This window comes from Sinohyriopsis cumingii, unplaced genomic scaffold (assembly GCF_028554795.1).
Source record: "Sinohyriopsis cumingii isolate HCF-2022 unplaced genomic scaffold, ASM2855479v2 utg000160l, whole genome shotgun sequence".
Taxonomy (NCBI): domain Eukaryota; kingdom Metazoa; phylum Mollusca; class Bivalvia; order Unionida; family Unionidae; genus Sinohyriopsis; species Sinohyriopsis cumingii.
Window position 1 is genome coordinate 9548790 of NW_028315873.1, and position 17429 is coordinate 9566218.

A 17429-nucleotide genomic window follows, 5' to 3' on the forward strand; every position below is an offset into this window, starting at 1 on the left:
AAACAATTGGTATAAGGCCTGATTTGGAACACAGGTCATTTGTATGGTTCCCATGAACATTTCATACAAGGCCTAATTTTGAAACATGGGTCACTTTCAATTGTGTAGTCTCCATAAACAATTGGTATAAGTCCTGATTTGGAACACAGGTCATTTGAATGGTTCCCATGAACATTTCTTACAAGGCCTAATTTGAAACATGGGTCACTTGTATGGTCCCCATCAACAATTAGTATAAGACCTGGTTTGGAACACAGGTCAATTGTGTGGTCCCCATAAACAATTGATATAAGGCCTGATTTGGAACACAGGTCATTTGTATGTTTCCCATGAACATTTCATACAAGGCCTAACTTGAAACATGGGTCACTTATATGGTACCCATCATCAATTAGTATAAGACCTGATTTGGAACACAGGTCAATTGTGTGGTACCCATAAACAATCGGTATAAGGCCTGATTTGGAACACAGCTCATTTGTATGGTTCCCATGAACATTTCTTACAAGGCCTAATTTGAAACATGGGTCACTTGTATGGTCCCCATCATCAATTAGTATAAGACCTGATTTGGAACACAGATAATTTGTATCGTCCCCATGAACATTTCATACAAGGCCTAATTTAGAATAAAGGTCACTTATATAATTCTCATGGACATTAGGGTATGGCTTCCTTTAGAACACAGGTCACTTTTATAATTCCCATGAATATCTAGTTAAAAAGACAGCACTGAAATCCCAGTGGATAATGGTAATTAATACTCCCCAATATCAAATATGAAACATGTTAAAATCACTTGTTTATAATGACAGTTATTATCACAAAGTAAATGCCAGAACAGGTTTGGTTTCAATTTAAGGCTATTCAGGAAGAACTAGAAAGTGGGTTGAGTATCTTTTCTAAGAGTACACCACACATAGAATGTTGATTAAATTATTCAACAAAAGGCTATTATTCTCACCTTATGTAAACACTTGTAATTTGAAGCCATGTACTGTACCATATAAAGTAAGATAAATATACCACCACTGAGGATAAAATCATCACTTGTACTGCACAGTAGATTTTCTTAAGGTTGTACAGAAAATTTGTGTTAAACTTTTAGGCCAAAGGCTTTTTTCTCAATTATTTTTATTTCATATGTCACTTGATAGATTTTTTTCTCAATTTGAGAAGAATCATTATGACAGTTATACAATTCATTCTACAACATACCCATTCAACCTTATGACCTTTCAGTCAAGGTCACACATTTTACAGCAGTGCTTTGATCAAAGGATCCAAATATGAGCTCTGACATTTATAGTTTGTTTTATACTTGTATTTATATTCTATATGGATGTAAATCAGGTAACAAGAATAAAACCATTTCAGTACTCTTGTTATTTACTCTGTATGGGTGTAAATCATACAACAATAATAAAACCATTTCATTACTCTTGTTTTGTACTCTGTATGGTTGTAAATCAGGCACCAGAATAAAACCTTGCCAGTACTCTTGTTTTATATTCTGTATGAATGTAAATCAGGCAACAGAATAAAACCTTGCCAGTACTCTTGTTTTATATTCTGTATGAACGTAAATCAGGCAACAGAATAAAACCTTGCCAGTACTCTTGTTTTATATTCTGTATGAATGTAAATCAGGTAACAAGAATATAACCATTCCAGTACTCTTGTTATTTACTCTGTATGGGTGTAAATCAGACAACAAGAATAAAACCTTGCCAGCACTTGTTTTATACTTTATATGGATTTAAATCAGGCAACATGAATAAAAACCATTCCAGTACTCTTGTTTTATACTCTTTATGGGTGTAAATCAGGCAACAAGAATAAAACCATTCCAGTACTCTTGTTTTATACTCTGTACAGGTGTAAATCAGTCAACAAGAATAAAACTATTCCAGTATTCTTGTTGCATACTCCATATGGGCATACATTAGGTAGCAAGAATAAAACCATAGCAGTACTCTTGTTTTATACTCTGTACATGTGTAAATCATTCAACGAGTATAAAACCATTCCAGTACTCTTATTTTGTACTCTGTATGCTTGTAAATCAGGCAATGAGTATAAAACCATTTCAGTACTCTTGTTTTATACTCTGTATGGACATAAATCAGGCAACAAGAATAAAACCATTCCAGTACTCTTGTTTTATACTCTGTATGGACATAAATCAGGCAGCAAGAATAAAACCATTCCAGTATTCATTTTGTAATCTGTATGTATGCATATTGGGCAGCATAAAAAAAATCAAGTTCTGTTTTGTATTCTGTACAGTTTTAAATCATGCAGCAAGAATAAAACTATTCAAAACTTGTTTAACTTTCTGTGGGTGTAAATAGGCAGCAAGAATAAAACTGTTCAGGTACTCAAACTTAACTAAAAACTGGATCATTTGCATCAAGCATGTTCCAATCAGATATCATACATTTTTGTTCAGTCTCGGTGGACTGTAATAATCAAATTGCTTTAGGTTAAAAGGAATTCATGAAGAAGATAATTATCTAAATAGAAAACATTTTACTTTTCAGAGGAGAAGAGCAATACATTTTTGAAAAAGGATGAACTGGCCAGAAGATAATAAATATGTGAATGGTATCCCCCAGCCAGAGTTAATATGACTGGAAAAAGTGATGAGAAGACCTGAATGAGGATATATGCAGATTTTAGACTTTGTTTAGATTTTAATTTAGGGAACTTTTGTTAATCAGCAATCCAAAATGTTTCTACTTTCCACATTATATATATTTTAACAAGTATATTTTTTTATGCATTAGTTTTTGTTCTCCAAAGCTCATTAATATTTTTGTACTATAAGGCATACAGTACAGTCTGGAGATTATGTACATTTGATAACTTAGTAAAGGTCATATGTACTTATATTTTATATCCACTTATCAACATTTAACAATACTTAAACACAATATCATGTACTTGTAATTTTTAAATGATTATCTGTATTAAACCAAAGAACATGCAAGTATACTAATATTCAAGACAACCACTGATTAGGATCAAAACAATCAGTAATGAAGCAAATACTCTGTCATAGACTTTTGTTTTCTTTTAAACACAGTTATGTACCTATTTTTGCCACATAGATGCATGATGGATCATGTGTGCTTATTTCTGTATCCACTAATTTTTACACATTCTTGTTCACATTTTTTTAATATTATTATGAATAAAGCAAATAAGAATATACTGAAACTTTTTTTCTCAGGTGAACAATTAGGCTTTTATGGGGGAAATATTTTTGTACATTTCAAAGAATTTTTTGTTAACTAATAGTTGGTTATAGTGGTATTGAGGGGCTGCCTGATTCTTGATTGTTGCAACCATTTCAACTGGAAAAAATATTTTTTTCTATGATGTACGACAGTTGTGAAACAAAAGATTTAATTTTGAATCATAATATTAAATGTATACATACTGTATTTGCCAGCCTATAAGATGATACTTTTTGACTTATATATCGATTATATCATCTGAATCGTTTTATTGTTTTTTTTGTATGGAAAATAATTCTCCAAGAGTACGAAAAATAATGAGTAAAAACTATTTCATTTGGGGGAAGAAATTGTGTATGAAAAAATTTAGGATCCCACATTGAGTATTTTAAACAATTACATGATCGTCAGTGTTAAAAATTAACGTAGATCAGATGTAACTACACAAAACCATCTTGCACGAGTAATGTATTTTGTTTTTAACTTACGTTAGATATATTTGATTACATATATGTGTGTTAGAATTTACAAGTTAGAAGATGAATAACCATGACAAAGGTATATTCCATCACAATTTTCTTCTTCCACACAATGATCAAATAAAAGGTATGTCCCATTGACAGTCAGACGAGATGTCCTTGCGATTGTAAATCTATATTGTTCATTTACCTGATGACTGAGCTTACTTGTGTACAAGTGCAGTACCATATTCCATTATCAATTAACATCACTAGGTAAGCAATTCCTTCTAATGTTGTTTCCACTTCCATTATTAAAAGAATCACATGACTTTGTATTGGTATTTACATTCTAATTAAATATGCTACAGCTGTATTCAGTCATTTCAAGCTGACACCTGTATGAGGTCATGATTTGGCAGACCAGATTAGATTATTGAGGCTACCAATAGGAAAATGAGGCTTCCCAAGGGTATTATGAATACCATACCATACAGTGAAAGGAATGCCAGGTGGTTACTCATGTAAATTTCTCAGCCAGTGACATTTTTTAATTTGCAGATGGAACATACATCCATTTAAAGTAAACCTAGCAGGAACAAAATAAAGAACAATTGCCACCTAAGTACAGGAAGAGTACATGCACTTTAAAACAATCTTATTTGTTAGGAATGATGAGATCGTTATGCTTGCAAAGAAAATTAGACAGCATGCAAAATGGTCATTTTTGGGATTTAACCTCATGGAGTCTATATGAATATAACTGCTGTGAATATTTAAACCGTGAAGGAGCATGGTATTTATTTTCATAGTTTGCATTTACTGTTTCATTTATTAATGTTTTTTCTTTTGACAAAAGCTTCAGCAACATGGGGGCAATAAGGTAAAAAAAAACCAAGAAGAGCTGAACTCTCTCTCTCTCTCATATATTGGACCATATTTTATTTTGATCACAAGGTGCAAGAAAAATGTGATATAATTGTTACGTATATCTGTTTAAATCATATTTATTTTAATTTAGTTGTTTGTCAGGATAAATATTTTTATTCTATTATATTCTATTATAATGTAAATTTATTCACTAGAGATGATACTTTTTCAGAAAATAGAGTGACCTTGACTGTTAGTTTATAAACACCAGGTGTTGATCTAAATCCTGACCTTGTTTCAGAAATTGTAACAACCTTCGTAAACAAGTTCTATTTTATTTTAAAATGATTGGTTGTTTCCAATGTCATGATGGGACTACATGATTTAACCCTTTGCCTCATAGTGACAAAGTGCAGCGTGCTATAAATAGAACACCTATTACCTAGTAGACTGCATATGCCTGCCTGTGAACTGTTAAGCAATTTAGTGTATGTTACGTTTAACAGCAATTTTAACCATTTAACAATTTTTGTACACATCTATTATATGTGGAAAAATTTAAAAGTCAAGTCCGATTGTTATAGCTGTGTAATTATTTTTCACTGAATTTTTTTTTATGTGCTTAATATCAGAGCCTTTTCCTAAGTTATTGAATCTTTCATAGTTGTGATTCTAATCGCGAAAACTTCGTAAGTACTGAATGAAATCCACGACCGCCATTTTGGAGAGTGGAGATTATGACCCAGTTACTTTAAATAGCTGATATCGACCAGCGCATAAACAGTGATCATGTGATTTGACATAATTGTCATTCGCAGAAATGAATGTAGTATCTAATGAGGGGGGGGGGGGTCCCTAAGGTGGCACTAGGAAAACCAGCTCAAAATGGCTGATGTTTACAGCAGGCGTTTTAAGGCTCTTCCATGTGAATGGAGTAGAGGCGTCAAAAGGCACTTCCATGCAAATAGAGTGGAGGCATCCAAAGATGCTTGCATGAGGTAAAGGATTAAGATGTAAACAATTTTTTTAATATTTTATTTCTTGGAGTAAAATGGTTGGTTTTTGGTGTACATGATATAAACACGATAACGTCCCCCCCCCCACCTTTTGATTTCACAATTCCAGTTTTTCCATTGCTACGCATCTGTTAGTTTTAATAGAGATGTGTAAAGAGAGATTTCTCAGTTTTGGGCTTTTTACACTGATGTCAAGTTATTTTGTTATAGCCAGATTTTGATTTATAATTTTCTTCAGATCAGTCGGATTTCAAAAGGATTAATTCTTTTTTTTTCAGGAAATGTTTTGAGGAGTACTCACACAGAAATTTTGGAAAGAATTGCTTACAAATTTAATTAGAATTTTGAACACCTGAGTGTCATTATTTGCATTTCTACAAGAAACTGTAAAAGACAACACAGTACAGACTACAGCATATGTCATCGTTATCCATCTTGGATTTTCCATCAGGATTCGAACTTGAAATTATTAAACATTTATTACTAGGACTTTTGCAATTTAATTTGTGGATTATTCTTGGATTAGCTTTGGATTTGATTCTATAAAACGTTAAGATTTTTTTCTTTTTTTCATTTTTACAGGATTTTTTCAGGGAAATAAATTTTTATTAAATTTTAAAAGCTTGTTGTTTTCATTTTTTCTGTGTTACTGTTTATTCGAGCCTAAACACATAACAGAATTACACATGCATCCTTCTCTCTCTGTCTCTCCCCTTGGGCAAAAAAAAAAAGAACAACAGCGTCATTTTATGTAGCTAAAAATACATAATACATTTAAAATACTTCATATGAAACAAATGAGGTACTTTAGTTACATACTACAGTATAATGATCCTGACTGGAAGGGTTACTGAGTTACAGATAGGATAAAATTCATGATGCTGTGTGAAACGAAGGACAAACACATTCTGAGGTATTTATTTGGCCTCATCTTATACTCAGCATCGACTTTTATATGGATGAAAAATGAAAAATTTGCCAAATTTGCTGATTCCACTTGCACTCCACATCGACTTATATGCCGGCAAATATGGTACACATGTTTACTTTAAGTATCTGTAATTTGTGTACAGTGTTGCAAACAAATTGTTCTAGTGCTACAGACAGCATTTATTAGTGTGTGGAAGTCATAGAGACAATGCAGCTTTCAAATTTAATTCATTGTAACCCAAATCACATATTTGCTGTCGACACTTATATGTAAAGAAGTAAATATTTCTTATACTTGTTAATGGTGAAATATAAGAATGGTTGGAATAATCTAATAGAAAACTCCAACGGCTTCATCCTAGAAAATTGCATGTATATTTTGGAATGGAAATAGATTCTTTACACTTTGCAATGGTTTCTATTTCTTTTCATTGATTTATTTTTCCTTTGTTTTTCTAAAAAAATTACTTCAGTTCATAATGCATATCGCTTTCAATGCATGGAGATAAACATTCAATTTTTCCCTCCTGTCTAATGCAAGGGAAATAACTCAAGTAATTACCCAATATAATTAAACTGCATGTATCCACATCAGATAAATAAGAATAATTCTAACCGATATCTTTGTTAAAGTGGCAGTGATAACTCTAGATTTCATGTGCTAATGTTTTATTGATTTTTTGTAAATTGGGAATACATGTATTTTCAATCTCATAAATGAAAGGAACAAAAATAGAAAGTGTTAAGGCTTGTTACATTTTCACCCAAATATTTAAACAAAGTACATCAACATAGTATGCAAAGTACATCCACATAGTATGCAAAGTACATCCACATAGTATGCAAAGTAGCTGATGGACCATAGTTCCAAGTAATCATCCATCCACCATGGTAACATGGCTGTATGGTCTCTATTTACAAGTAATCCATCCACTATGTTGGCACGACTGTATAGTCGTTAGTTACAAGCAATCATCCACTATGGTAGCAATACTGTATAGTCTTTAGTTACAAGTAATCGATCCACTATGGTAGCATGAATGTATGGTCTGTAGTTCCAAGTAATCCATCCACCATGGTAGTGTGACTGTTTGGTCTGTAGTTCCAAGTAATCCATCCATCATGGTAGCATGACTGTATGGACCATAGTTCCAAGTAATCATCACTATACACCATGGTGGCATGACAATATGGACAGTGGTTCGAAGTAGTCCAACCACCATGGTAGTATGACTGTATGGTCTGTAGTTCCAAGTAATCCATACACCATGGTAGCATGACTGTATGGACAGTAGTTCCAAGAAATCCATCCACCATGGTAGCATGACTGTATGGATAGTATTTCCAAAAATCCATCCACCATGGTAGCATGACTGTATGGACAGTAGTTCCAAGAAATCCATTCACCATGGTAGCATGACTGTATGGACAGTATTTCCAAAGTAATCCATCCACCAAGGTAGCATGACTGTATGGACAGTAGTTCCAAGTAATCATCACTATGGTAGCATGACTGTATGGACATTAGTTCCAAGTAATCCAAACAATTTGTGCATTGTTTTCATTGTTTTAATCTTACATTTGTAGTGTAGTGTTTATACTATTAAAAGAGTTTACTTGTGTAAGGGAAATCACCCAGTCCCATTCATATTTTCTGAAATATGCTTTCAAAGGTGTGAAATTAATTTTTTGTTTAATCTGCCATTTTACCAGTACCAGTAATAATAATAATGGCAAAGTTATTGTGATAAAATCACTTGCTTTATCAAAATTAAGTCACATATTAATAAGTTTACCAACTCCGCCAAAATGTTCATTAAAAATTAAATAGTTTAATCTACAAGTACTTGAGGAAAGGATCAGCTGACAAGATAAGAAGAAAAGTAATAAAGGAAATTTATGAGGAAGGGGGACTTACAGTGATTGACTAAAAACTGTCATTTGTTCTCTGAAAATATCCTGGGTCAGAAGAATACTTAATAAAAGAACAAGGACCGCTCCAGTGGCCTAGTGGCCTGGTGTCAGGATAATGTGACTGGGTGGGACATGATGCTACATGTCTGCGGCATGATGCCCCAGTGCTATACATCATTATAAACTGCCACACTGCAGACATCATAGCGGTATGACTCAAGAATTGCTAAAGCTACATTAAAATCCAAACCACACACACACACCAAATGTACAAAATGGAGTAAACTCGTGTTTCATTGTTTTAAGTTTTTGAAGGATTTCAACAAGTTTGGTATCAGTTATATAGAAAGGAACATAGAAGACATTGATAACATATTTTGGAAAGATGTTTCTGTTTCTTATATCATATACTCCAAAAAGTTTATTCCAAAGACTTTTTAAAATTTTCTTCCTGAAGCCCAAATGTATAATGCAAATATTAAGGTCAGAGGTTCTATATATTTTAGCCCAAAAAATGGTTTGAAAAAGGTATACTATTTATAAACGATATTGTCCTGAGTAATGGACAATTCCTTTCATGACAAAAAGTGAATGAAATTTATAATTTTTGGAACTAACTTTCCACAATATGCCTTAATTCAGTGAAATCCTATTTGAAAGACCTTATTTATCCTTAAAACTAAGACAGGTTGCATAAATATTTATTAGTATCTTAGTAAATAACACAGAAATATTAGAAACTAAAGCACTGATTAAATGGAAAATGCACCTTAATCTACCAGACCAATTGCATTGGACAAGGCATTTTGCCTTAACATGAAAAATTAAAAATGATTTTAATCTAATTTGGTTTAGATATAAATTGCTGTATAGAGTTCTTGCAACAATCACCTTTCTAGAAACAATTGGAAGAGCAGATAATATAAAATGTTCTTTTTGTTTAGATTCACTTGAAACATTAATTCATCTTTCTTGGGACTATGCAACTGTACTGTAGTTTTGCAATGATTTAAGCCAGTGGATTAGAAACAACACTAATTTCCTGCATACCTTTTCACTTAAAGGAATAATTATCCATATGTTAAAAACAGGCAGTGTAATTAGTTTAATATTGCTGATATCTAAAAGAGACATATACAATATGTGCAATAACAGAAAACCTCCATCCCTACCTTTAATTTTTTTGTTGAAACAACATTACACTTGAGAGATGGAATTAGCAAAAAGAAATAATAAATTGGAATGTTTTGAAACTGAATAGCACACATTTATTTAATTGTAGTAATTTTCTTTCTATTGTTTGAAATGTTTTAGTAATATGTATGAAAATCAGTTCATGCATCTACAATCTTTAATTTTGGGTTCCATTTTTGTATATATCATTAGGAACTAGATTTATAAGATTCATATGTATGCGTATTATGTATATATACTCTTACAATACTCCCGTTTCTTAATCTCTTATACTTCATACTTCTTTCTCTCACCTTTCTTACATCTTATTGTGTTTTTCTTTCTTCAGGTCATCTTCTCTTCTCCTTGTACCTATACCCCATTTTAATAACTCAAACTATATCTGTTTTGAAGCCTTTAATTACAGAAGAGATAGTCTGTGGGATGGCTCCCAAACCCATGGCTACCTATGTACATGGAATATAAAATAAAAAATAACTGTAATAACTGAAATTAATAAGACTAAATAGTCATTTATTTAAGTATTGAGTACATATTTCTCATTATAACCTGTGTATTATTATTATGTAAGATTTGTATATTAGTTCACATTCAGATCCAGGATTTGATGCATTCATTGTGTATCTTACCAACATTTCAAGCCTAGGATAATAATAATAATAATAATAATAATAATAATAATAATAAAGACTTTATTTAGAGAAGGTAACTCAGTTAGTTACAGAACTAATCTACCTTGAGGCCTTCTATCTGTTATGTTAATACTAAATAATTAGGTAATTTTAAAATTCAAAGTATCAAGCCTGGAATACATTCACAGGCATCATTGAAAACATAAACATACAGTATATAAAACATAAATTATCATCCTGCATTGCAAAATTCAGCTAAGAAAATGATGCAAAATTACAGAAAAGCAGGCAGTATTTTTGTTTAATAGAACTGTTTAATTTTCAAAAGATTTCATCCATTTAAGACATTGATTATGAAAAGATAAAATGCTAGGAGCCTGCTTTATGTCACTGGGAATGTTGTTCCATACCAGTAGACCAGTATATTGAAAACCTTTAAACAATTCCTTCTTTGGCCTTGGTATAATGTAATTTTTTCTTCTTATGGATGTTAAATTTGGAGTACCATCAGCATCTCTTTGGTGAAAGATATTGCTTAGATAGACCGGAATGGCTTTTCTGGATACTTTATACATCAGTCTGGCCTTTCTAAGAAAAATTCTTTCTTGTATTGTTAAAAACCTTTATATTATTCACTGCATCCTGAAAATTGTCTATACATTGATCTAGAATTAAATGGCAAGCCCTCTTTTGGTGTCTTAAAAGTGTTGTTATGTTTGAATTAGAGGTATATTACTCCAAATTACATTACAGTAGTCCAGATATGGCTGAATATAACTTTTATAAAAGATGACCCTATACTGAAGAGGAATGTATGTTTTGATTTTCCTCAATAGCCAAAGATAAGAATTAACCTTTTTTGAAATATGTTTAATGTGAATAGACCAAGTAAGATTGTCATCTACAAAAACACCAAGAATTCTATCTTGAGAGGTCATACTGGGGCTCACGTTGTCAAATAAAACCTGGAGTTTGTCGCTATCTAGCCTTGTTCATTTTTGTTGTGTTGTAACTAGTAGGGCTTCCATTTTTTTTTTCTGTATTTATTTTGATCTGTTTTCCTTGCACCATACTTGAAATCTGTTGAGAGCATCTTGTATGTTATTTTCAAATACCATTTTGGTTTTGCCAATCTCAGACAGTGTAGTATCATCTGCATAGAGGTCAGTGGAAGAAATTGAAGTTCCAATCTTAAGAGGTAAATCGTTCATAAATAGAAAGAACAACAGAGGTAAAGGACAGAGCCTTGTGGTATTCCACAATTAATATTTTTACTTTCAGAAAGTTGATCATTTAAAGATACTTTTTGCACTCTATCGGTTAAGTAAGAAGTAAACCAGTTTAAGGAGTTTTCACTTTATTCACAACTATACTACAGCACTCAAATTCTAAAGAATAAACAATTATCTTTAAGTCAATGCCAAGAATGTCTAAATCTACACAATCAAAAGGAGTCGGGAAAGAATGCTAAAAAAATAGACTGGGACTGCATTTGTGGGCACCGAACTGGAACTTATAATTGTGATCTGACTCCTCCTGGAAATAAAGGTCTCTGAACACATTTAACAAAAATATATTTTCAACAAAGTTTGTGGACAACTTACTGGTTAAAGAAGAATTCCTTAGATTTGGGGTTGAAGGTCAAGATCACTGATGGAAGGAAGAGAAAGTATTTTTTTGCATTGTAACTTTAATTCCAGACTATGTGCCACTTGTACTAAACATGGAAGATGCCTAATGAAATTCGGGGTCAACAAGGCAAAGGTCAAGGTCATTGTGAAATGTTAGTTATAATAGTTATGTAGTTACTTATCTGTAAAATAATTTAAAATGGATTAAAAATTAAAATGATTGATTGGTTGAAGGTACGTCTTAGGGCAACGGCAATGGCAAAGTGAACTTGATATAATGTGGATATGACAGACCATATAATTACTCGCATGGAAAGAAATGGCTGATAATGGTCCCAGATGCCAACAAGTTGAACAGTCATAATGTGTATTCATTACAAGTACAATACCACACAGTTTTATGCATATTTCTTTAAAATGCAGAACTTTTTATGTTTATTACTCTTAAGGTCATGCATGCTAACTAAATGAATAATTTGTATATAAGTTTGCATGCATGCATTTATGAAACAAGCACAATGCAAGTTCTTGTGTGGATATGAAAAGAAGTCACTCAGGCATATGTACCTTAAGGTAGCTATGTACAAGCATATGTGTAGATGTGCACATGTATGTGTAGGTGCATATGAGTGTAGTTATGAAAGAGTATATGTGTAGGTATGCACACATGTGTAAAAGTGTATGCATGGGTATGTACAGGTATATGTGTAGGTGTGTACAAGTATGTGCAGGTTTGTACAATTATATGTTTAGGTGTGTACAAGTACGTGTGTAGATGTGTACTAGTATGTATGTAGGTGTGTACAAGTATGTGCAGGTTTGTACAATTATATATGTAGGTGTGTACAAGTATGTGTGTAGGTCTGTACAAATATCTTTTTTAATATATGAAGAGAGAGTTGTTAAAATTATGTACATTGAATAAATATTAACTGTGTGTTGTTGTAAAGCGTGAAAATACCATTAAGTAGATGTATGTACTATGCATGACAAGAAAGCAAAGGATAGAAAACATATTGTGTATATTTTCCCAATGCCACACCTGGAATTTTAATTTGCAACTGTTTATACATGTTTTGATATAGAGATAAGTAAAGTTACAAATATTTGTATTTACACATATCAAATAGGTGAAAAACTCCCATCTGATCACCAACATCATGTAACAATCAAATTCGACAAACATTGCTACCTATCTTGACAATCATGCTGGACACCAATTTATTGGAATGCTTATCTGTAGACACTAGAATTTTAAAATAATGATCCACCCACTAATTAGGGTACCCTCATTGATCGACATGTTACACTCAGACAAAATGTAAGTAAACCAATCAAATTTTAAAAGAAAGTTAATTAGCGTGGTCGTTTATTTAAAACCTAAGTTTCATTTTTTAAAATAAATCAAGTTGACTGCTAGTTAATTTTTAAGAAAGTCATGAAAGTTTATAAATATTGGAAAAGATATTAAAATCTACCATTACAGTTTTAAACAATATGAATATATCAGTATGCTTAAATCACTACAATCTATAAGTATTCTGCATCTTAAATTTGTAAAATGACTCATGATTAAGGTAGTACTGATTTTGTTCTTGAAAGGCCAATTTCAAACATCTGATTACATGTATAATAAAATATGGAGTAAATCTCATTTTAATTGATCTCAGACTATACACATTATTAATATTCTTTGAAGACTTTACATCTTAGGAAAGCAATTCCCTCAAGAATAATCGTGTTAGTATATATATATATATATATATATATATATATATATATATATATATATATAGTGGAGCTTTTCACTTTAGTCAGTTTAGTGGAGTTTTCTCTTGTCTGCAAGACTTTTGGTTCGAAATATTTCACTTTTCCTATTAGCTCTAATTATATTTATCATTTTCTTTGAGATGAAAAAAAGATTTTACAATTCACATCTTGAGAAATCAATTCCATCATGTCATCTCAGAATTATAAAAGATGAGCTTGTTACTTTAGTCGATATTGGTAAAGTTGACTGCTGTCTGAATAATTTGTGATCAGAATCTTGTCACCATCCCTACTAATGCAGATAGCCACAGGACAAGATGGAACCCCATCAGATATGATTTGAATAACAATGCCATCTGGTGTTAGCTGGTGGATGTCGTTTGACCCACATCCGACGACATATACATTATCGTATCTGTCTGTAACAACTCCACGGGGATCATACAGATCATAGATAAACTTCTGGCTTCCACGTAGGTCAAAACAATACATGGAATTGGCCTGACTCACAGTGATGTAGACATGAGTAAAAGATGAATCCAGAGCTACATACGTGTGTGAACCGTCACAATCACAGTCAAGTTGATAATGAACCTGCTTCCCTCGACTGTTGATAAGGCTCCAGTAGTATTGGCCTCCTTCAGCATTTCCACCAGACACAACGATTTTCCGATTTCCAGCATAAGCTATTCCATCACATTCATATCCTGTATTTATCTTTCCAGCGAGTGAGATATTCCCATCCCTCACAGACAGAAATAGGACTGTGTTTCGTTCTGGTAAAGTCACAGCCACCATATCAGCATCATCGACAACACAGATCTCGCAAGGGTTACATTGCAATTTGTAGGAGGTCACGGAGTTGTCTGAGGAGCTCAGCAGACATATTTTATTGTTGTCATAATCTGTTAACATCACATCACCTGTGTACAAATATGTGATACCTGTATAGTTTGATAGTAAATCATCATTATCTTCGATTTTAAAAATTGTATCTCTCTGAACCAGGCAGTTTCTGCGTGGCTTCCTTATATTTGGAACAGGCAGTCTTTGGAGTTTACTTTTGCCTGTTATTGTTGCCAAATTATCTGGGCTTGTTGACAGTATTAGTTGGACTTGGGGATTCATTTCCAACAGGACTCTAGTAGTCTCTGTCTTAGTATACTTTTCTTGGTACTGATCCAAGTATGAAGTTAATTGTGACATCATCTTTTCTGTCATAAGAAACACCTGCATTTCTGTTCCACACTTCTTGAATGTTTCTAGGAGTGTACATGAATTTCTAATTGAGTTGATAAGACGTTGACATTGGTCGTTCTCTTCCTTTTTTTTAATTATTTCCTCTCTGCAAATTCTATCTCCTTCAATCTTAACTTTTCTTTCCAATTTATCAAGGACATCATTTATTTTCTTTCTTAGATCTTTGATTTGCCTGGTCAAATCTTTCACCTGGGACTCCAGAAAACTGATGTTGGACTCATTGACTTCTGTAAACTTTATAAGATGAGTCTCGATTATTTTCATATGTTCATTTATACTGTCGGAGTCAATTTCCTGCAGTAAATTCGGTAATTCATTCATTAAGAAAGAAACATTGGTACAGTTTCTGTGGCTGGTAATACTACATGTATGACAACAAGCAGTCTTGTGATCCTTGCAATAGTAATTAATCACTTCCCCATCGTGTTCAGTGCAACTCGGCCACCATTTTGCAAACTTCATTACGTAGTGTGGATCGCTTGCAAATTCTTCCATTGAAATTACATTATTATCACTTAGCATGGACTGTAACGTCACATTAATTGGAAATTGGGATGCCATGGTCACTTTCGTCAAGCTAGACAATATCTCGTCCTTATTTTAGATTATTTATATCCGTACTTTTTTGTTTGCTTCCACCACAACCACTAGTCGTTCTGAATATATTTCTTCCTGGTTGAGTCTTCTCCTGTATACGTGTCGGCGCTAGTCGGGTTCCCTGCTTCGTATGCCCCGTGGTTGTGTCGGATGCTTAGGTATCTTGGACCACAGGCGCTCGACGCGAGCTTGATGTTTAAAAAAAAAAATCATCTAAAGGAAAAAATTATAGAGTGACAAACATATCCAATATTACCCCTATGACCCGTTCTGACATAGGATCCTCAGTATCATAATATATAAGAGAGAAGGTACCGAACTTCCAAATACTTCGCACCACCCATGACCCTCGATTTCCTTCTGCTTTTTCCGTCTTTAAAGGCACACGACCATACTATATGACTTGTTTTACTCCTGATACATTTTTCTATCCATCAAGCCATAATTGACTTTTCTGCATTGTACCGAACTGAAGTTAACGAGCTCCAAAACGTGCAATCTTCGCGATTTTTTCGCGGTAGATGCAAAAGTAAGTTTTATTTCACTTACCATTAACTCGATTCAGCTTTAGGAATCCTGTTCCATGCAAACATTAGACATTGTCTTCTTCACTGCACATACATTGCATACATGCGAATCTATTTTCAAAATAGGTAAACTATGCGGCACACGCGTCAACGCCGAAATATGATTGGCTCAAAAGGTTACACTTTGTTTGGGGCTGATTTATCGGCCTAAAATTTATCATAATTTTTATTCTGTCACAGCTAAAAATCAAACTGGGCAAATCAGGTTCGTATTATGATAAAAGAGTTTACTTATGATAAAAAATAGATTTAGTGTATGATTGTTTCCAATACTTGGCATTGTTAATGTACAGAACCTCAATCTTTTAATGTACAGCTTTCAAAAACTTTAAAACTAGTGTGCATCCCTCATAACTTATGTCTCTAAAAGTGAATATAATCATATGCAGAAGACAATTTTACAAGAGACAGTTTGAATTTCATTATTGTATTTTTACCATTATCAAGTCAAAGATAATTACAATGGTTAAAATAAGTTCAGTATCGAGATTCTCTAAAAGGCTTATTGAAAACTCACTATAAAAGTACAATTTCTTATCAGATGAAAAAAATCATATTACAAGTTTGTTTTAAATAAGAAATAATATACAGTATGCTGATTTAGTAATAGTTATTTAATAATGTTTCATGCAAATTTACACAAGTTATAAGGAAAATTGATATATGAATTAAAGCAGATAAATTCAAATAAATAATTACAATCGCATATCAATAAAATTGAATGAGATTTAGATAAATACCTTGCGCCTTTGAGACTATTTTGCTTTTATCATACTAGAATTTCCATGTACCATTACGTTTCGTGTCCATCGTACTTCCACACACACATCAATTGGACAAATTCTAGCGAGAAATACTAATCTCGGTGTCAACACCTTCCCTTCCGCAGAAAAACTTGAACTTAAAACACATTGAATGTAATCTGGGAAACACACACACACCTTATTTAGCTTAGCCAATCAGAATTACACTTATCTAACAGCCAAAAATTAACACACGCCTATGCAAGTTGAGTAATTCCCCATATGTCCTATCTTTATTAATGAACCAATTTATGGAAAGCTTCATTATATGAGACTTATTTTCAACTGGTACAAAAACTGTCTCGGCATTGTTTCAACTATGTCATTTTTGTATACTTAAATCCCCAAATTCACCTTGCCTTGTCAGTCTGTTCATTTAATAGCAAAAAACGTATGCAAAAATATTACTGATGATAAAATCCATATAAAACTTTATTCATGATGTACACCTTTCTGAACAGTGTTACTGATGAAGTTATCAGCTGTGAGAAACGTGACAAAGACGTTGTTGTATAGCAGACTGGA

The 17429-nt window shown here is 32.7% G+C and overlaps 1 protein-coding gene and 1 long non-coding RNA gene across 10 annotated transcripts in view; one reads left to right on the plus strand and one right to left on the minus strand.

Annotated features, from left to right (window-relative positions):
• Nucleotides 1-11237, plus strand: part of LOC149774746 (uncharacterized) — a 50812-nt gene extending 39575 nt beyond the window's left edge. For all 9 annotated transcript variants that reach the window (XR_016416744.1, XR_016416746.1, XR_016416743.1 and 6 more), the window contains one exon: nucleotides 2544-11237. This is a non-coding gene — a long non-coding RNA (uncharacterized LOC149774746). The remainder of the gene's footprint in view (nucleotides 1-2543) is intronic.
• A 359-nt stretch (nucleotides 11238-11596) lies between these two features.
• LOC149774747 (uncharacterized) overlaps nucleotides 11597-17429 on the minus strand; it is a 36400-nt gene continuing 30567 nt past the window's right edge. Inside the window, exon 4 of the mRNA XM_089944998.1 lies at nucleotides 11597-15511. Within this exon, the coding sequence (XP_089801124.1) occupies nucleotides 13877-15511 (1635 nt within the window). The 3' untranslated portion in view covers nucleotides 11597-13876. The remainder of the gene's footprint in view (nucleotides 15512-17429) is intronic.